Genomic DNA, 22,430 nt, shown 5'->3' with positions numbered 1-22,430 from the left:
GGCTATATTGGACTATGGTAAATGTTCAGTAATACTGTTTCCTCACACATATCATAACTAAAACGAAAATTTGCGAATCTGAAACAACTTTTTTCAATTTTGTCAATTTACCAAACCGTGAAAAGATCCCTTTAACATATTGAACATGTGTTTCATATCTATTAATAATAATTTCCAGCATGACGATCTGTAAGGGTTAAGCAAACGTACGTATTATTATTAGTGCGTGCTCCACGCGTTTCAATTTCTTCAACTTCGGTACTCACCCGAGGAATATTCGAGCGCCAAACATCGTCCCATAGTTTCGGAGAAGAGCCCCTACGGCAAATATCGTCTGAATTTAAAGGCATGTGTTTGTATTATTTTTCAAGTTTGAAATAACTCTTTCCACATCCACAATATCTAGTTCTGTGGCAGCTAATGAAACAAATCGAGAAGACGACTGGCGATAGGAAAGTAAGGATTGCCTGTTTTTAATAAAATGGGCCTTGCTCTGTAAAAAGGGGGGGCGTAAAATGTCGACCCAGAGTAGCATGTGCAGTCCGCACAGGCAAATCAGGGACAACACTTTCCGCCTAAACTGGATTTTTTCTAAGAAGAAACTTTCTTTAAACGGAAAATATCATAAAAGCGGAAAGTGTCGTCCCTGAATAGCGTGTGCGGCCTGCAGAGGCTAATATTGGACGAAACTTTACGCGCATGCATTAAACCTTCTTTTCACACAGCACGGCTCATATCTTACAACAAGCCGCAACTTACGACCTTTCATAAGATACAAATCCCTGTACGAATGCATTAATGCATTTTTTATGATGTGCAAAGCAAAACATTGCTTATAATTGCCATTTAAAGATTAACAAGCAATAAGACTTTGATGTGTATACACAGTTTATGCGAGTCGCGTTCTGACAAAACTGGGCATAATGTATGTGCGTAAAGTGTCGTCCCAGATTAGCCTATGCAGTCCGCACAGGCTAATCAGGGACGAAACTTTCCGCTTTTATGGTATTTTCGTTTAAAGGAAGTCTCTTCTACACGAAAATCCAGTTATGCATTATGCCCAGTTTTCTCAGAACAAGACTCATATTAAGATTAAGACATAAACTGTATTGCGCAGAAGTGCGATGCGCATACCAGATGACATTGCTATTAATATTCTACGAGGTATTCTAATGAATAATATGCTAATGATTCATGCAATAACATGTACATCTCATACCCAGGTTTAGTCGTAATCAAGTGCTTTAATATTAATGTACCAAAGACATGTAAAAAAGTAAATGCATAACTTTCAAATATTAAACACGATTGGAAAAGAGATATTATAATTATTATTATTTTTATTACTATAATTATCATTATAATTATCATTATTAGTAGTAGTACTTTAAAAATAATTGTATTATCATCATCTTCATCATCATCACCATCATCATCATCATCATCATCATCATCATCATCATCATCATCATCATCATCATCATCAACATCATACTCTATCATCATCATCTATCATCATCATCATCATCATCATCATCATCATCATCATCATCATCATCATCATCATCATCATCATCATCATCATCATCATCATCACCATCATCATTATCATCATCATCATCATAATCATTATTATGATTGTTGATTTTTTATTTCACTTTTATGTTTCTTTCATAATCAACAACCCACTTGCGCGATTGTGATCAATCCGGCGGAGGTAACCAGACTGATGGGGTTGCCGATCCGGTCCACCATAAAGCCTCCCGCGAGACTTGAGATGATTTCCGCCCACTGGACGGTGGAGTAAAAGCCCATGTACTGCGTCTCGGAGATGTCAATGTCCTTAACCACGTGCTTCTGAAGAGCCGACGGACTTTCACTGGTGATGTATTCACCTGAAATTGTTGTGGACTTTTATTAGTTGGTGCAGAACATGTTTATTAACCCATTTATGCCTAGTGGACTCTTCCATCCTTCTAAATTGGATCAATTTATTTCCAAAATTAGGGATGTCTAGTATATTTATTTCTATATTTAGAATATTTCTTACAGAAATTCCTTTAAGCAAACACCTCAGACTCTGATGAGACGCCGCATCATGCGGCGTCTCATCTCTGTCTACGCTGTTTGCCAAGGCCTGTTTTCTAGACGCATAAATGGGTTAAGTGTGCCGTGTTTTGTTTGTGGTATCCGGACATTCGTTCGGACGGACGATTGTTCCTACGCTTATTTGAAGAAATAATGAAGAAGAGCGTGTCCGGGCTGTCAAGATAACGTAACATCGATTACCCGGGGTGTCAAAATAACGTAGGAACGAACGAATTTCCGCCTTGTCAAAATAAGCGCATAAACGATTAGCCGTGGAAACGAATGTTCGGGATTCTGTAATTTTTCATTAACGCTAACACATGTTCATCTTTGGGCATAGATCATTTTAAATTAAGTGTATGGTCTACGGCAATAATGGAACAAATAAGATACGTTCGAATGTAGTTATATTCAGAGGGCTAAGACGACCCAAAAAAGCACTATAAGCGAGTACTATCGAAAATGAAATTAAACCGCTGTGCTAGGTCCGATAATTACAATACCTGAACGTATCTTTGGCACAATTCTCAATCTGCAGAGGGGTTAGAAGTTTAAATGAGTCGCGTTTTGAGAAAACTGGTCTTAATGCATGTGCGTAAAGTGTCGTCCCAGATTAGCCTGTGAAGTCCGCACAGGCTAATCAGTGACGGCACTTTCCGCTTTTATGACATTTTTTCGTTTAAATGAAGTCTCTTCTTAGCAAAAATCCAATTTAGCCGGAAAGTATCGTCCCTGATTAGCCTGTGCGGACTGCACAGGCTAATCTGGGACGACACTTTACGCACATGCATAATGTCCAGTTTTCTCAGAACACGACTCAAATTATGGGTTGTTTGGGATGTATATTGGCAGGACTAGGGTAAGCCTTTAACTTATTGTCATAGTATGGGATTTATATTAGCAGGACCTGGGTAAGCCTTCAACTTATTGTCATAGTATGGGATTTATATTAGCAGGACCTGAGTAAGCCTACAACTCATTGTCATAGTATGGGATTTATATTAGCAGAACCTGGGTTCGCCTTCAACTTATTGTCATAGTATGGGATTTATATTGACAGGACCTGGGTAAGCCTTCAACTTATTGTCATAGTATGGGATTTATATTAGCAGGACCTGAGTAAGCCTTCAACTCATTGTCATAGTATGGGATTTATATTGGTAGGGCCTGGGTTAGCCTTCAACTTATTGTCATAGTATGGGATTTATATTAGCAGGACCTGGGTAAGCCTTCAACCTATTATCATAGTATGGGATTTATATTAGCAGGACCTGAGTTAGCCTTCAACTTATTGTCATAGTATGGTATTTATATTGACAGGACCTGGGTAAGCCTTCAACCTATTGTCATAGTATGGGATTTATATTAGCAGGTCCTGGGTAAGCCTTCAACTTATTGTCATAGTATGGGATTTATATTAGCAGGACCTGGGTAAGCCTTCAACTTATCGTCATAGTATGGGATTTATATTGACAGGACCTGTGTAAGCCTCCAACTTATTGTCATAGTATGGGATTTATATTGGTAGGACCTGGGTTAGCCTCCAACTTATTGTCATAGTATGGGATTTATATTAGCAGGACCTGAGTAAGCCTTCAACTTATTGTCATAGTATGGGATTTATATTGACAGGACCTGGGTTAGCCTCCAACTCATTGTCATAGTATGGGATTTATATTAGCAGGACCTGGGTAAGCCTTCAACTTATTGTCATAGTATGGGATTTATATTAGCAGGACCTGGGTTAGCCTCCAACTTATTGTCATAGTATGGGATTTATATTAGCAGAACCTGGGTAAGCCTTCAACTTATTGTCATAGTATGGGATTTATATTGACAGGACCTGTGTAAGCCTCCAACTTATTGTCATAGTATGGGATTTATATTGGTAGGGCCTGGGTAAGCCTTCAACTTATTGTCATAGTATGGGATTTATATTGACAGGACCTGGGTAAGCCTCAAACTTATTGTCATAGTATGGGATTTATATTGACAGGACCTGTGTAAGCCTTCAACTTATTGTCATAGTATGGGATTTATATTGGCAGGACCTGGGTAAGCCTCCAACTCATTGTCATAGTATGGGATTTATATTGACAGGACCTGGGTAAGCCTTCAACCTATTGTCATAGTATGGGATTTATATTGACAGGACCTGTGTAAGCCTCCAACTTATTGTCATAGTATGGGATTTATATTAGCAGGACCTGGGTAAGCATCCAACCTATTGTCATAGTATGGGATTTATATTAGCAGGACCTGAGTTAGCCTGCAACTCATTGTCATAGTATGGGATTTATATTGGCAGGACCTGGGTAAGCCTTCAACTTATTGTCATAGTATGGGATGTATATTAGCAGGACTTGGGTTAGCCTTCAACTTATTGTCATAGTATGGGATTTATATTAGCAGGACCTGGGTAAGCCTCCAACTTATTGTCATAGTATGGGATTTATATTGGTAGGGCCTGGGTAAGCCTTCAACTTATTGTCATAGTATGGGATTTATATTAGCAGGACCTGGGTAAGCCTCCAACTTATTGTCATAGTATGGGATTTATATTGGTAGGGCCTGGGTAAGCCTTCAACTTATTGTCATAGTATGGGATTTATATTGGCAGGACCTGGGTAAGCCTTCAACTTATTGTCATAGTATGGGATTTATATTAGCAGGACCTGGGTAAGCCTTCAACTTATTGTCATATTATGGGATTTATATTGGTAGGGCCTGGGTAAGCCTTCAACTTATTGTCATAGTATGGGATTTATATTGGCAGGACCTGGGTAAGCCTTCAACTTATTGTCATAGTATGGGATTTATATTAGCAGGACTTGGGTTAGCCTTCAACTTATTGTCATAGTATGGGATTTATATTAGCAGGACCTGGGTAAGCCTCCAACTTATTGTCATAGTATGGGATTTATATTAGCAGGACCTGGGTAAGCCTCCAACTTATTGTCATAGTATGGGATTTATATTAGCAGGACCTGGGTAAGCCTTCAACTTATTGTCATAGTATGGGATTTATATTAGCAGGACCTGGGTAAGCCTTCAACTTATTGTCATAGTATGGGATTTATATTAGCAGGACCTGGGTAAGCCTTCAACTTATTGTCATAGTATGGGATTTATATTAGCAGGACCTGGGTAAGCCTTCAACTTATTGTCATAGTATGGCATTTATATCAGCAGGACCTGGGTAAGCCTTCAACTTATTGTCATAGTATGGGATTTATATAAGCAGGACCTGGGTAAGCCTTCAACTTATTGTCATAGTATGGGATTTATATTAGCTGGACCTGGGTTAGCCTTCAACTTATTGTCCTAGTATGGGATTAAAATTGGCAGGGCCTGGGTTAATCATAAACTTTATATTGTCCTTAACAAACTGTGCAAGGGTGGTGAAGATTTGATGAAAATTTTCTCCATCTTGTATAATGTCCTTTTCTACGTTTTAACAAAAGGGCAATAACTCTGGCGGTTCTAGTTCAAATCTTGCTTGCGTAAGGCTAGTGAATATTACATAAAAAGATTGCTATCTTCAATAATGATATTTGTTCCTTTTTCTTATAAATAAACGGGAAAAAATATCATGTTAAAAATGCGCATGCAAAAATATCAGTAGCTCTAGTAACACTGGCTTCATGGTCCGAAAATAATCCCAATCAAGATTTGATGGTTATAATCAAATGTATAGGTTTGGATAAAATTTAATATAGAAAAGGAAAGTCTCTATCGCGATAACGGCCCTAAAGTGAAGACGAGTACGCACCACGGGCGACGCCTGAAAGTTTATACCCTAAACCAATGGCTAACGAGCACTTCACTCCCAGGTTAGCTTACTACAATACACAATTATATATAACTTGAATCGTTATATACAGAGTGTAGCATTTCACAAATAAAATACACATTAAACGTAAATCTTGCAATACACTTACTTCACGGGGAAACATTTCTCAATTGATTATGGCAATGTACAAAACACGCAAACGAGTATTGGTTTCATACTTACATAAACCTGCAATACACAAGAACACAAGTAGACCATATATGTAAAGCCGTGTATTTGGTGAACACGTCAAAACGTCTGTATTCTCCACGATTTCGTCATCATCAGGCCTTTCCTCTATCGCATTAATCGATGGTTCCAAACTGGAAACGACAACTTGGGAATCGCAACCCCAAACTCCGGATACGCCTGAACATATACCGCCGTATGTAATGTAATGTTTGTAACCAACGTCACTGTCTTTGTCGGCACCGCACAACAGCGGACTTGATTCGTTTGATGAGATATTGCTTGATATTGAGTTGTGTCTATTTCTGTTCGTTATAAGTTTCTCTTTCACTTGATGGTATTCACTTGCAAGCTCACTAGTATATCTAGCATGGGGTGGCCCGGTTGCTCCTACAGACGACTTCGATAACAAGGGCTTCCGTTCTGTCGCAGCATCTCCCATTTCTTTGTAAGCACACTGTACATTCAATATAACGTGCTCCATTTTAACGCAGAATCTAATATAACCCGGGTGGGTCTTTGCTCCCTTTTCCCCCAAGTGTCAATTTCTTCTTTTTTAAATGTTTTCATAAAATTCAAGTTATGCGAAGCCCCTCGCATTGTTTGAATTATTACTCTATTATACAAGATTAATGGTTAATCCATTCTGAGACATTTGACAAAACCAGTGCGATAACGTATTGTTTGATGCGAATAAAGGTGTGAAAAATACCGTGTGTTTATAATTGTTTTACATGATAATGCTGTTACAATTTAAGTGCTATCGTTCTGTTGAATAACTTACAGCTTTGACGCTGTTAACAAGTTTTCCTAAGGTGTTTCATTTCATGATTATTCGTAGACGGTATTTATTTAAATACCGTCTGCTTAACTGCACCTGAAAACGTTACAGCAAAGAGAAATTATAATAGTAATTTAGACTATTAAGATAATCATATATGAAATTGCAGGTTTATTGTTAACCAAAATTTACTTTACTATCGCCCATTTCCAGAAAATAATGTGGACATGTTGCATTTAATATAAATTTAAAATCACTTGCCCATGGCTGTTAAAATTGAATCTGAACTGCTCACGATGCGCGCAGATAACGTTACCTGGTTTGCACATGTTCAATTGGAAAACCCCCGTCACATAATTCACTGTGTGCTTTCCACTTCAAAAAAGGCGTACGTTTGCATGTATGAAAATCCAAAACACATTTATCCAAAAATGTGCCCAGATTTATTTTTGAAAGCGAAGTCGTGATTATATAGGATAATCGGATAAATATTGGACACCGTAATTTGCGTTATATTGGATTTAGAGCTTCTATGAAAATTATAAGTATTAGTATGTTACAGCTATATATCGATGATTATTTCATACTATCCTATCGAACAATATTCCCTGTTTATCCGATGTTAATTTATTCCCATTTTACACGTAAGCGGGCCAAAAACTGTGTTATCGGACAGTGACCTGGTATAAATGAAAGTGGGTGGAGTTAATTTAAGTATTATTCGGCGATATAATAACTGTTCACGACTTATTTATATCGTGTTCGCGTCTTCAACGTAATAGTCTCTAGTGGCATACTAAAATATGTTGTGGTCAATAAACGTATATGTCCCCTGTGGAAGTCTTGTCTGAATTGAATAATCGGTCTATCTGAATAAGTCTTATTCGAAAAAGGAGGTCAACACCATGGTCAAAATGAGTTCAGTTGATACGAGTGAGTTTTGAACTTTTGAGTATTAAATGGAATAATCAAAGGTTTTCAGTTATTAGTATAGATGTTATATGAATAGTCAATTTCTTTAAAATAAAAAATGACCTACTTATAGAGTAAAAGTACAAAAGTAGTTCAATATCAAGATTAAAATGAGGTCAGGTGATGAGAGTGTGTTGAGGGTGCTTACAGATAAAAAATAATGAAAGTATATCAGATGTGTAGCAGTTATATTTTATTTAAGCCGACACGCGTCAATGTGAGCAAACAAAGAGCTCAGCTTCGACCCTCTTTATTAGACTTTGTTTTAAAGAAGGTCAATCTCAAGGTCAAAATGACGTCAGATGATGTGGGTCTGTTGATAGAGTTCAAAGACATCATCCATGAACATTCCAATGCTTTTAACCCATTTATGCCAAGTGATCTCTCCCATCCTTCTAAATTGGTTCAATTTATTTCCAAAATAAGGGATGTCTAGTATATTTATTTCTATATTTAGAATATTTCTTACAGAAATTCCTCTAAGCAAACAGCGTAGACCCTGATGAGACGCCGCATCCAGTGTTGTTGTTTTTTCACAAATAGGGGAATGGTGACCGGGCCCGTCCAAAGGGGGAAAACGCGTTGTTTTTAGGAAAAGCGGAAAATTAAAAATTCACTCTTTTATATGTTATGATATTTATTAAATGAATACACATGAAAATAAATTTGAGATATATTTATCATAAGAGAGTTCTTTCTAAAAAAAAAAATTCTACAACATTGGGGAAAAATATATACTCTTTTCTTAGAGGAATGGGGCAGCATATCGGCCCCGAAATCGCCATAAAAAACACTGGCATCATGCGGCGTCCCATCTAGGTCTACACTGTTTGCCAAGGCCTTTTTTCTAGACGCTAGGCATAAATGGGGTATGTAAGCGAAAAGGATGTTTAATGAAACGTGTCATTTTGGCTCTACCAAATTTTTTGACCTTCTGAATGAGTGTAAGTGCAATAGTAGACCAATGTCAATGGCACGATAAAATAGGGTGATATAAGTGACTTTTAAGTGTTGAAAGACATAGTCCATGAAAGTACCTAAGCTTTGTCAGAAGCATTACCAATGTTGAACGAATCATATACATTTGGGTAAACCAAGAATTTTGACCGTCTTAATTAGTCTTAATATAAAAGTAAGTCGTTGTCAATGTAGACGATTTGCATGTGTTGAAAGTGTTAAAAGACAACATTCATGCAAGTGTTGCGGTTTTGTGGGCAGCATTTATTATACTATACAATTACTATACTGTGTCATTTTGGGTTAACCTCTACCGAACGGAAGAACGAATGAACGAACGACAGGCACATTGCTATATGCTCTACTGTATCAGTAGATGCTGAGGGCATACACATGTAATTTACAATTCTACAATAGTATATTTTGATTTTTATAGTCTATGTCTGCTTTCTTATGAGTTGATATAATGGCTAAGACAAAAAACGTGAGTTTGTTTACATAAAGACATCGAGTAACATTATATACCTCTGCACCCAGATATGTATAACCAACAAACATTATGTAATTTTAAGTTCCTTTACACTATACATTTAACCACCTACTTTTTTATTGTTCTAATCCTCTACATCATACATGTAAAAGTTACTTTTAAATAGGTCCAAGAAAACACATCATATTGGTATGTTAAGTTATTAATTATGAACGGATATTCCACGGTTTAAATTTGTACGAGTGCATCCAATGTAAAACTACATAGTTTTATTGTAAGTATTGACACTAAACAAAATAATGTATTCGGATTTTCTCTACCTTCAGATATAGATCCAAATTACACGTTAATGTTCATCAGACATATTAATAAGGTAGTTTAACGTCTAGTCAGGAACACATTTCACTACATTCCGATTTATGTACCAGATGTTTTAATTACGTATCACTGATAAATAAAAATGCTGACATCCGTATAATGTCCATTCAAAATTATTCAATGATGTAGAAGAATATTATGAGTTGGACTGTTCAGGTTATTGACCTAAGCCTTAGGTCAATAACCTGAACAGTCCAACTCACATTAAAGGCTCAGGTCATGTTTGTTTACAATGGAATATTTCTATCTAAGGGAGGGAACCTGGGACAAAAATCGGCTTTTACTGAGTTGTCTTTCACGGTGGTTGAATGAATTATTTATTACAGCTAAGCTTACATGATTTTTTGATGTCAGACGTACTTTATGTTTCGGGTAAAGAGCACAACATGTAATTCATGATATGCAAGCGATGTATTTAATACGGAAGTAATTTCTACATACCGTAGTTACTATACGTTTTCGGACACATAAAAAATTGTGTTCGAAACTCTAGATACACACACATATTCCCCAAAATACATGTCCAAAAATTAAGAGACACCGTGAAAATATATACCTTTTTCATCTACGTTAATATGTTTAATGTCGTTTTACACAGATCAATGTAAATCGAAGTTGAACTTTGACCACATAGTACAAAGATTAGCTTTAATATACGGTTGTAGTAACCTTTAATTAAAGTTCAATTCAATGCGTAAGCTATCGGATGAAAGCATCACCTGTATCGAGTACACATACGTATTTACCCAAACAAAGCGAACGTAACGGTAAACTGATTTCTTCCTTTTCATTTGAAGGTTACCTGTGACACACATGTCGGCGAATCTCTCAACGTTGTCGTTCATCTCGCCTAGTCATTGGTGCCCAATGATCTCATATCCTCGGTTTTCACCGATCTTGGCGTAAAAGTCGCCCATTATGATTATAATGTTCTTCTTTGGTCTGTTGTAAACCCCACGTTAAGGAGTATATGTGCGTCTTATTGGATAAAAACGTGTAACTACTTTCCAAACATAGGGCTCTTTCCATAATCATGATAACTTATACAGAAAAACCCACAGTTGATGCTCTTTCTTTTCTATACGTGAAAGCCTCAGTAATTTCAGCTCTTTTCTGAGTGACAGTCGGTATAAAAAGAAAATACATGAAAACTATATTGTTGTGTTCTATCAGTTTGTTTAATTATTCCAAAATAACCTCCAATTGATTTCATTCATTGTCGATAGATAAACGTTTGTGTGTCTGGCATTAATTTTCTTACTAACTTTGACCTTAATTAGTGTTGCAAATACGACACGAAAATCAATCAAAACTCATGACATAACATGAATTGAAGCATATTGTGCTGATAAATGTAAAACTGCATTATACATACAAGTGTGCAGCAATGCCATGTATAAATGGATCAGAATTTGTCAATTCGGATATTTACTTACTTATACTGGCTTTATTGTATTTGAGAATATATAACATACCATGTAAATCGCTTTTACGTTGATTTTGTAATTAATACTTCTGAGATTAATCTACATGTACTTTAAAGGGATTTTTTCACGGTTTGGTAAATTGACAAAATTGAAAAAAGTTGCCATTATATGCATCGTTTGACTATTATAAATTATAAAGCGTTGCAACGCCAAACGATTGAATAATTTGGAGAGTTCTGTTGTTGTCGTTTAAATTTGTGAAACTACGAAGATTGCTTATATAACGTATAAAATACGCTTCTTATGTAAGCTAGTAAGGATAGCTCAGTTGGCTAATGCGTTTTTACTTCAGGATTCTGGGGGTCACTGGTTCGAGCCCTGCTGCGGGCTACTTTTTTTTAAAACTTTTTTAAATTTTATTTTTGATTTTTTACTGGAGCTTTTAAAATTTAATGTTTACATTTATCAATATAAAGCATTTAATGACAAACTTCAAAACATTCCAAAATCTGTGAAAAGTCCCCTTTAATAATTGTTTCCGACATGTTGAGTTGATAAGGAGACGGGTGGCAACACAACTCAGGATTTGCTGCTCATTATCAGTTTGAGCAAAAGCTTAATTTTTTATTATCTCAGATTTGCTGAGTTTAGCATCAACTTAACCAGGAGTTAGATTTGAGGATTAAGATCGACCTCAAGCGTCGATTATACATTTGTCGTGATCGTAATGTTTGGACAAGCCCTTTACTGGGGACTGACTTTGGGAAGTTTCGACATTACAATACCTGCGTACGTAGTGCATAAGGTCACAGCGAATCATGTGAATTTGTATTTAACGTAATAGAGAGAATACATTTGAGGCAAGTTCTTTTCATTAGCTGTTTATAAATCAATTCATGACAGTCACTGCACCATGCGGCGTCTCATCTGGGTCTACGCTGTTTGCCAAGGCCTTTTTTTTCTAGACGCTATGCATAAATGGCTTAATCTCCCGAAGGTCAACGATATATATTTTACCCAACTAACTTACATAGAACCGATATAAAACGAACGAGAACACGCTCTGCTGACAAACCAAAAGTCATGGTATACTCGGTTGTTATCGAACCGCAGACGTTTTATTCCATACTAAAGTAAATCATCTTACGAAGGTTCCGGAGATAGTCGATGTATCACGATTGGTATTTACCTTACGACTTTTAGCCACACAGAGATAAACTTTAGGGCGTAGAAGGAAGTAGGACAGTAATAGTGTTTTATTGTTTTATTTGGATATCAGTTGGTGTTCATATATACAATTTGGCAACGTAATAAAGCAAGAAAATATAATTGTCTATAATTTCATTTTTTATGTAAAAGATATTGAAAGTATATATTAAACTTAGAAACAGTGGTTTTCAAATCGAAAGTAGAAACAGGTTCAAACACAATTTCACAATGGCTTCTAAAAGATTTGTGGATTCAAATCGAGACAATGCAGGCGACTTTATTGGAGAAAGTGCTGTGACACAATCATGCGAGCCCTGTATGAAATCAAACATATCAAAAACTGCTACGGTTTTCTGCAAGGATTGTGATGAGTTCTTGTGTGATGCGTGCACAAATCCGCATAGGGTATATAAGCCTGGTCAGCATAATATTGTCAATGTACAGGACCATAAATCTGCGCCCGTAATACTCGACATGAAAGGAATGGACAAGTGCCATGAGCATGGACGAGAAATAGAGTTTTTCTGCCAGGATCATTCTAAGCTTTGTTGCCTTTCATGCGTTCTTATTCACCGGAAATGTGACAAATTGGATGAAATAGCCAAAGTATCCAGACAAACACGACCCGACCTGCAAGCATTAAAACAATCATTGATAAAAATGCAATCCGAGGCTGACGCTTTTATAGCGGATTGTAAGCAGTCGGAAACTGGCTTAAATGAGTCCATTGCAAAGATTTCTGCAGAGGTGGATACAATGAAAGATCGTATCATACAACTATTTGAAGAAGCAAAGCAGAAATTAATAAGTGAGGCAATACAGTTTAAAACTGCAAAAGTCAAACGAATCGGGAATAAATGTGACGCCTCGCTCAAAGTTAAGGAAGAACTAAACAATGTATTGTCGATGTGTTGTGTCGTTTTAGAACGTGGAACGCCCAGTCAACAGTATATTTATTCAGAACAAATGAAGGAGAAACGGAAAACTATCGAATCAACTATAGATGAACAAAGAAAGATTACATTCTCATCAACAATGACAGTGTCTTTTCCAAAACAGGTTACTTCACTTCTTGAGATGGGAAGCAATTCTATAAAACTGAATTATGATGTCAACAAGACAGGTATTTTATTTCACAGTTAATTTACATTCGGTCTAATTTTAATAACGGTATTTGTCTATTGCAGTGACAGTCCAGATAATAAGGAGCGGTATGAAGTTTAAACGTGTTATTCCGAGTTAACTAACTAGATATTGTTACAATCGAACAGTTATTTAAAAATCAAAATCATTAAATGTAGTATGTACAATGTATGTTCAGAATTGCGCGTGCAATGCGGTAAAAATAGACAAACGTAACTAGCAATATTTGAGATCATTCCACTAACATCCCTATTAAATGAATATACTGATCATTTAAAATATTTCATGTTCATTTTTTCATATATTTAGTAAATTTAAAACTTTTGAAATTTTAAACGGAATGAACAAAGAAACGCAAAATTGTTGTAAGCGATACGATACTAACGTAAGCTGCGCGACCATAAATAGATAAATACGGAACATGAACTGAATTTAATCATGATGGCGATTAGATTTATATTTCAACCTAGTTGATTTCATGATTTAAAAATTTGTACGGTTTAGGTATTGCAACGCATTACTGTTGTTGATGATGATGGTGATGATGATGATGATGATGATGATGATGATGATGAAGATGATGATGAAGAAGAAGAAGATGATGATGATGATGATGATGATGATGACGACGACGACGACGACGACGACGACGATGATGATGTTGATGAATTTTATATACTTTTAAGTAAACACATAAATTTCCAAATAACACAAAGTCCCGTTTGGGTTATTATTATTATTGTTTGTTACTTTTATTTTAGTGGACACCAGTAGCATCAGCTTGTCGTCCCCACCAAGGCCTGTCACCCTGGAGTTGCTTGTATCCGTGGATCTACACAAGACTGGAGATGATGAGAGGGAGCCTCTCCTCAGTGGACTGGACTTCCTGCCGGACGGGAGACTGGTAGCCGTGGATAACAAGAACAAGAAATGTATCATACTGAATGAGCGACTACAGAGACTTGGAACACCGTACAAGTTCAAGAGTACCCCACGTGGCGTAGTATGTGTGTCTCATGATACACTGTGTGTAACGGGTGGTGGTAAAGTAGTATGTCTCCTGTATGTGAGTACAGACAATACCATCACACTGACCAGGAAGATCAATACAACATCACTGTTCTTCTCTATATGCTGCATGTCTCCATCTAACATGGTCATGAGTACGTACGATGATCCCCGTCCTGTGAGAATGATATCAGTGGACGGGGTAGAGTCAGACTTTGATCACTTCCTGACGTTTCCTATGAAGACTTACAAATTAGATGAGAGTGCGTGCACGTATGTCCAGTCTAAGAACACGTTAGTACTGACTGACAGGTACGCTCACACTGTGTACATGAACGACACCGTGAATGGCACATCTAGAGCAGTCACTAATGAGAACATACAGAAGCCTCGTGGTGCCTGTGTAGGGCCTGGTGACACGGTGCTGGTGTGTAGTAAGGGTAAGAACTTCATCGTGCACCTGAGTGTTGATGGAAACATTATCGGTACCTACCCAGTGGATATGCGGAATCCGTACAGCATATTTTTGTCTAAGAACGGCACTAGGCTGGCGTTGTCTAACATTGCTCATGGCACCACGAAACTTCAGTTGTTTAAGATATCACCGGCAATGCGTTAGGTGACTAGTAAGACGTGATCCATGTGATCATGCAATGATCTACCATCATATATATTATAAATGTTCGGGTATGGTGATGTTTAAATAAATACGGTATACACTTAAAATAACGTCATTGTTTTACAAAATACACGGTGCTGGTGTGCAGTAAGAATAACAACTCCATCGTGCATCTGAGTGTTGATGGAAACATTCTCGGTACCTACCCAGTGGATATGAGGTACCCGAGGATAATATGTTTGTCTTAGAATGGCACTAGGTTGGCGGTTTCTAACGGTGCTCATGGCGCCATGAAACTTAAGTTGTATAATATATCACCGGCAATGCGTTAGGTGACTAGTAAGACGTGATCCATGTGATCATGCAATGATCTACCATCATATATATTATAAATGTTCGGGTATGGTGATGTTTAAATCAATACGGTATACGTTTTGATCGATGAAAACTAAATAGTGTTGTTATTCATTTTTATTGCACCAGAATTTAAAACTGCCTATGTATTGTGAATTTAACATTATTTAACATTAGTTTTAAAACACTTAAAATAGCGTCATTGTTTTACAAAATACACGGTGCTGGTGTGCAGTATTAGGAAGCACTCAATCGTTCACCTGAGTGTTGATGGAAACATTATCGGTACCTACCCAGTGAATATGAAGCATCCTTACAGCATATGTGTGTCTAAGGATGGCACTAGGCTGGCAGTGTCCAACAGAGTTAAAGGCATCAAGAAACTTCACTTGTATAAGATATCACCGGTCATGAGTTAGATGACTAGTAAGATGTTATCCATGTGATCAGGCTTTATACACAATTATTTAATATTGATTTTCGTGAATTGATGTGGTTAAGTCAACTCGTAATACTATTATGTTTAAAGAAAATTGAATAGTGTTGTTATAAGGTTTTATCGTTGAAGAATTTCGAAATATTTCGAACTAGCTATGTATTTTGCATTTGTTATTATGTAAAATGTGTTTGTATACTTAACTTCAAGAAATGTTACATTGTATATTTGAATGATTTTAAATGTATTGTGTATGTAATGCTATTTATATTTGCCTTCATGCAACTTAACCGGTGTGTACGGTAGTTAGGCGCGTTAAGTATTTCTAAATGAATGTTGTTGTTTTTTTTAAACATTACTATGCATATATTTTCTTAAAGGGTCCGTCCAACAGATTTTTGCATGTATTGAAGCATGTCATTAAATGCTTTATATTGATAAAGTTAAACAGTTAACATAAAAATATCCAGTAAAAAACAACAAGAATACAATTTAAAAAAAATGAAAAAAATAACCCTCAACAGGGCTCGAACCACTGACCCCTTGAGTCCTGGAGTAAAAAGTCTCCCGCACTGGCCACTCTAGTACTCTACAATCCATGCTCATGCTTAGAGCGGATGTATATTTTACCTTAAGATATAAGCAATCCTCATAGTTTCCCAAAATATAACTACAACAACAGAACTTTCCAAATTATTCAATTTCGCACGACGCTTTATAATTTTCAGGTTTTCAAATCGTCAAAAGATTCATATTATAGATATTTAAGAGCATGGTAAATGGTCAGTATTACTATTTCTTCAAAAATATCATAACAAAAACGAAAATTTGCGAATCTGAAACAACTTTTTATAATTTTGTCAACTTACCAATCTGTTGGACGACACCTTTAATACCATGAAGGAAATTGTGCCTTCTCACAATAATGCTTGTTTTTGTATAACGTACATTGGCCACTATATAATGATCAACAAAAGTCGACTAGGACTAGAATTCCCAGCATGTAACCTGTGCCTGTAAATAGTCTTAGAAGCCTTGTATCGTTATAATGTAAAGAATACTATAATAAGCCGTTAATGTCAGTTGTTGTTTGTTTTCAAATTAATTAGCAAAACGACAATATCAAATTAATTCTAGACTCATCTTAGCTGTGTAATAATTTTATTTTACAATTAATCAATACTTACACTGTGTAACAATTTTATGTATTCGTGAATTACTGGGGCCGAGAAAACACACGCTTTAATTGAAAACCTGGTAATACATAACGCTCTGATCAGACATTCCCATAGCAACGTGCTGAGAATGATAAAACCGAGAATTCGAGTAAGGTAGTAAACCCATCATATTCAATGTTAAGAACATTTGTTTACAAATCATATTGTCATATTATTTTCTTGAATCAATAATAAATGTAAAAAAGTTTGTCTGCTGTCCGATTTCGATCCGGGACAACTTGTTTTCAAATCGAACGCTCTGCTGCGGAGGCCCTAATATCGTGTTTAACCCATTTATGCCCAGTGGACTCTCCCATCCTTAATTGGATCAATTTATTTCCAAAATTAGGAATGTCTAGTATATTTATTTCTATATTTAAAATATTTCGCACAGAAATTCCTTTAAGCAAACAGCGTAGACCCAGATGAGACGACGCTGTTTGCCCAGGCCTTTTTCTAGACGCTAGGCATAAATGGGTTCTAAGAACCCCTATCTTGTTTTGATTCTGCCTAATTCGTATGGTTATATGCATATACGCATGTTTTCTTCAATTTAAATTGCATGTAGTTCATTTTTAACTTTAATCACTTCCTACGACTTTGATTAAAAATGTGCATCTTTATATGTTAAGGAATGTATTCCAATCACGATCAGAAAAGGTACGGGCGGCTACGATTTCGTCGCAATTACCCGGACATTAACGAACTTAAGATAGGTCGAATATCTGAAAAGGGGAAAGTCACATGTATGCATTTACCGTGTATGTCTACTAAGATACGATTTTAGTTATGCATTTCATACCACATTTAAGATTTCACCTTTTACAACTTCGTCAATGAATAGCATGAACACCCTATTTCCAATGCCATGATGCGTATATTATATTACATAACGTTGTACTTTTAACTCATATAGTTTTGTCATTTGTCACGGCTTTTAATTTCTGGAAATGTTAACTTGTTTGTTTTGCCTGACGAATTCGTGAATAAAATTTGTAAAGATAAAAACTAGTGGTCATGTTTTTGTTATAGCACGTATGCAAACATTGTATTTAACCGTGCTTCTTACCTAGGTGATCGAGGTTCAATGGCCAATCCTGAAGCATGAGAGTTTGGTTAGTGGTCACCATACCGTACATGTTGGGTTTTCTACGGGTACTCCGGCTTCCCCACCCCACCCCTCCAAAACTCAAGACCACACCAACATTGAAATCTTTCGCTAACAACTACATAGCTCTACACTGCAGTGATAATTCCAAATTCGTCCAAACTTTTGCGAGTCTATTAGATTAGATTAAGTATGTATAAGTACTGAGACACACATCGGATCCACAAATAACGCAGCCTCAGGCGCGCAGGGACCTCACCAACTTTGACAAATGCACGCATATGTTAATAAGTAACACTGCTGGGCAGCTTTAAGGCAGCCTTCAACTGCCCCTGCACGCATACTATCACAGTCGATGTTAAAAGTCGAGGTGGCTCCAGTAAATAATGGTTTTAAGAAAACAATGAATGTATTTCTGAAAGTCGTAATTTTGCATCACTGTAAGCTAATCCCTTTTACAGATTTAAGTATTGGTACGAAAGTGTTCAGGGGTCGTATTCCAGAAGCTTCTTAAGTTAAATTGTATTCTTATCTTTAAAGTTTTTCATTTCGTATTGCAATAGTTTGCCATCAATTTTTATATGAAAATAACATCATTATGTCAATGTTATTTTAAGAATACCAAAAATTGTGTTTCCTTATTTAGTAAAGAAATACAAAACTCTGTAATTTTGACCTTAAGTGAAATTATTTAAGAAATGACTTAAGATGTTTATGGAATACCATCCCAGGTCAGATAAAGACGAAAAAGAAAAAGGAATACACTGTGCGTCTCAGTAGGATTCCAACTATGAATGCGTTGATGGATTTGTATATTTAACCCATTTATGCCTAGCGTCTAGAAACAAAGGCCTTGGCAAACAGCGTACACCCAGATGAGACGCCGCATGATGCGGCGTCTCATCAGGGTCTGCGCTGTTTGCTTTAAGGAATTTCTGTAAGAAATATTCTAAATATATAAATAAATATACTAGACATTCCTAATTTTGGGAATAAATTTATCCAATTTAGAAGGATTGGAGATAGGCATAAATGGGTTAATAACAGGTTTTTGTCTCTAATTTGCACATCTTGTCAGCAATTTTGACGAAAACAACAAAACCATGTGACCAAAATGAAACCTGTTAATTCATCAGTTGGCGATTGTGTATTTCTAAATTAAAACATTTTACATAAATAATACAAAAAACAACGACCCGTGTTCAGTTACTGTTCCCGGACGCATGTGAGTTTGGGTAATTGTCACCATACCTGACAAGTGGAGTTGCATCCGTGTACTCCGCCCCGCCCCCGCCCTCCCCCCACACACATAGCACAAGACCACACCTAAATTAAAAAAAAATCGTTAATTAACCACTTAATACCTAAAAATTAGAGCTACAATTCTATATTAAATCCCAACTTTTATGAGTCGAACACGTTAATTAGGTAGGAGTGCTGGGACAAACTCCGGGTACACACATAATGCAGCCTCCTTACGGAAGAACTTCATACGCTTCGGAATTCACATTGATGAAAAATACCTAGTGGACGGTGGGTTTGTTTAAATCAGTACTCCCTACAGGAAGAAGGCTCGTGTAAATAGGGACAAACGGAAGGCCGCTATAGATACATATTCGGCATAATCGCTGTTCGACAACCGACAGTGGAATGGCTATCTCTATATGCATATCAAGACACTAATGGAAAAATGCAATATGCCTAAGAATATGAGGACTATAATACATGTATATTCTAAACAAGAGCACCACATAACGGATGTCAATGCTCTGCTGCGGGTGCAGTTTGAATAAATGAAAGCTTGTCAGAATATTTTGTTAGACGTCACAGTGACCTTGACATCGACATCGCAATAAGCACACCAGAGGCGTTATAGTGCTTGACATGAACTCATGCGTCGTGTTTAGAATAGTTTCCAAATACTTACTTCTTGAGCCTTTATAGTTCCTGACTGTTTTACCCTTCGCTGGTAATTTGTTTACCTTTGTCACTAAACGAAGTGCATTTTTGCCGGTATGCTTTACATAAATTAAAACTTATAACTTTACTAGCTTTACTATCTTTACGCAACGTAAATAAATGGTTTATTTCGTGTACAAATAATGTAAACGCGACCCATACAATGCAAAAGAGACCAAGGCTTTACACTTCAACTATGATTTATGTAATTCATATTTAACAAGCAAATTTGTTGGATTGATTTCCCCTGCCTATTTCAAAATTTCGTGACAGACGAACGGACAGACAGACGGACGAACGGACTAACAAACGGAGGGACGGACAAAGCCGATGGTATATCAATCCGCCTTTGGCGATGGTAAAAATAAAATAAATTTTTCCCCAACGCTTTTTTATATGAAAAATTAAATTTAAAAAAAACCCGCTGCTTTGTACTATGTAAATATGGCCCGAAATACAAATTCTGATATTTTTAAGTGCAATATTTTATTTCCTCTGTAAAACATCATACCAACATACACGCGCACGTAATGCTGAGATTTTAAAACAACAAACAATAAGTTGGCACTGCATGCAACAATATAAACAAAATAATCACAATAACACGCCGAAATTTAATCAAATTAAATTTAAAATCTCACAACAAATCTGAACGTTTTCTACAAAGTCTGTCTCACACATGTTGCTTGAGAAAAACTGCACGTTGTTTTGTACTTAGATTCAGAAGGCCACCTGAAATGAAAAGTGTCGATAGAAGCAATAAAATAACACCAAAACCAGTATGATCTCTAGATAGTATGCATGTATGTGTTTTAATTCCAATTATAAACAAAAAATGTGTTTGACTGTTATATGGCCAACAGTTCTGGACCATTAGAAATCTATCATATAAGAACGACGTGTGTATTATACAAGGACGATGCATATTAAATAGAACAAAACAGAAGTTTTATTTGCACTCTAGCAATGAGTGACCGTCATGATACATCTAATTGAAACTAGAGTTTTTTCATAAAAATGACTAAATACACTCCCGCGCAGGTTTTCAACAGGCATAGCAGCCATGACGACGGCGAAGTTCAAGGGCATAAAACTCATGAACACGTGGATCAATTCGAGTGAAACATGAGACGCGTTCTGAGAAAACGGGGCTTAATGCATGTGCGTAAAGTGGCATCCCAGATTAGCCTGTGCAATCTACACAGGCTAATCAGGGACGACACTTTCCGCCTTAACTTGATTTTCGGTAAGGAGGGACTTCCTTGAAACTAAAAATACCATAAAAGCGGAAAGTGTCGTCCCTGATTAGCCTGTGCGGACTGAACAGGCTAATCTGGGACGACACTTTACGCACATGCATTAAGCCCAGTTTTCTCAAAACGCGGCTTAGATATGTCTTGCATTTATACACTTAACGGTGATGACAATTTGAGTTTCAATGCAAACACTTGAGAAACGCATAAATAGTTCGCATCACAGACTTTTTAACATTTTATGCGGACATACCGGCAAACGAACCACCACACGGACCGACCGAACGATAGCGAAACTTCTAAATACACGCTATCAAATTTCGTGTTTTCTTTTCAAATACAATAATGCATATACAATTTCATTTGTGTTGAATTTGTGTGAAATGAATTGCAATGGAATTGCAATGGAAGACAATGCTGAAGAACTGTAAAAGCGGCGACTGGGAACGCATGAAATACATCCTCTATTGAGAGTCATATACTTTGATATCAATTAAGAGATTTTTCTGTATTCATTATACGGATAAACTGTATATACTTTTTTAATTTAATAAAGGAATGCTGAAACTCTATAGGCAATATCAGGAGTTTTTTACAACTAAACATAAACAATTAATGTTACCTGTTGACGCGTCCCATAAATACAACAACGCAGCTGCTATCATTGAACCTAACAAAAGTATAAAACAAGAATATCAGTGGAACTGATGGATGCTCCCCGATGATGCGCTTTGTCAATCTATGTGTAAATAACCACCTAAAAATATATTATAAGCCTTGGTCACCTTGACCCCAGTTACCTCAAACCTGATCAAATGGTAGAGGTTTATGCCAGGTACCTATATGCCAAATATGAAAGAGATCGGTAAAGAATTGAAGTTGCTATGAGAAACTGTAACAAAAGTGTGACGGAAAATTCTATTATTAGCCTCGGTGACCTTGACCCCAGTGACCTCAAACCTCATCAAATGCAAGGTACCTACATGGCGAATATGAAAGAGATCGGTGAA

The 22,430-nt window shown here is 36.6% G+C and overlaps 3 protein-coding genes across 6 annotated transcripts in view; 1 reads left to right on the top strand and 2 right to left on the bottom strand.

Annotated features, from left to right (window-relative positions):
- Nucleotides 1-247: 247 nt before the first annotated feature.
- On the bottom strand, nucleotides 248-6,944 carry LOC127833779 (uncharacterized). The gene is made up of 3 exons (XM_052359236.1): nucleotides 6,104-6,944; nucleotides 1,690-1,895; nucleotides 248-334 (listed from the first exon to the last, which is right to left on the bottom strand). The coding sequence occupies exons 1-3, from the start codon at nucleotides 6,591-6,593 to the stop codon at nucleotides 263-265; spliced, it is 768 nt and encodes a 255-aa protein (XP_052215196.1). The 5' UTR covers nucleotides 6,594-6,944; the 3' UTR covers nucleotides 248-262.
- Nucleotides 6,945-12,298: 5,354 nt separating this feature from the next.
- LOC127833768 (uncharacterized) overlaps nucleotides 12,299-22,430 on the top strand; it is a 232,837-nt gene continuing 222,705 nt past the window's right edge. For 3 of the 4 annotated variants that reach the window (XR_008027590.1, XR_008027589.1, XR_008027588.1), the window contains exons 1-2: nucleotides 12,299-13,446; nucleotides 14,228-15,233. Coding sequence is in view for 1 of the 4 variants with exons in the window: in XM_052359193.1 (XP_052215153.1) it covers nucleotides 12,552-13,446; nucleotides 14,228-14,786 (1,454 nt within the window). In the remaining 3 variants the exon portion in view is untranslated. The remainder of the gene's footprint in view (nucleotides 13,447-14,227; nucleotides 15,234-22,430) is intronic. The other variant, XM_052359193.1, reaches the window with a different exon arrangement.
- The window catches only part of LOC127833767 (uncharacterized), a 212,382-nt gene continuing 210,719 nt past the window's right edge, over nucleotides 20,768-22,430 (bottom strand). The window contains exons 22-23 of the mRNA XM_052359192.1: nucleotides 22,043-22,090; nucleotides 20,768-20,899 (exon numbers count right to left, since the gene is read on the bottom strand). Of these exons, the coding sequence (XP_052215152.1) occupies nucleotides 20,841-20,899; nucleotides 22,043-22,090 (107 nt within the window). The 3' untranslated portion in view covers nucleotides 20,768-20,840. The remainder of the gene's footprint in view (nucleotides 20,900-22,042; nucleotides 22,091-22,430) is intronic.

Source organism: Dreissena polymorpha, chromosome 6 (assembly GCF_020536995.1).
Source record: "Dreissena polymorpha isolate Duluth1 chromosome 6, UMN_Dpol_1.0, whole genome shotgun sequence".
Taxonomy (NCBI): Eukaryota; Metazoa; Mollusca; class Bivalvia; order Myida; family Dreissenidae; genus Dreissena; species Dreissena polymorpha.
The sequence above is the reverse complement of the archived record's forward strand: the minus strand, read 5'-3'. Positions and strand labels throughout refer to the sequence as shown.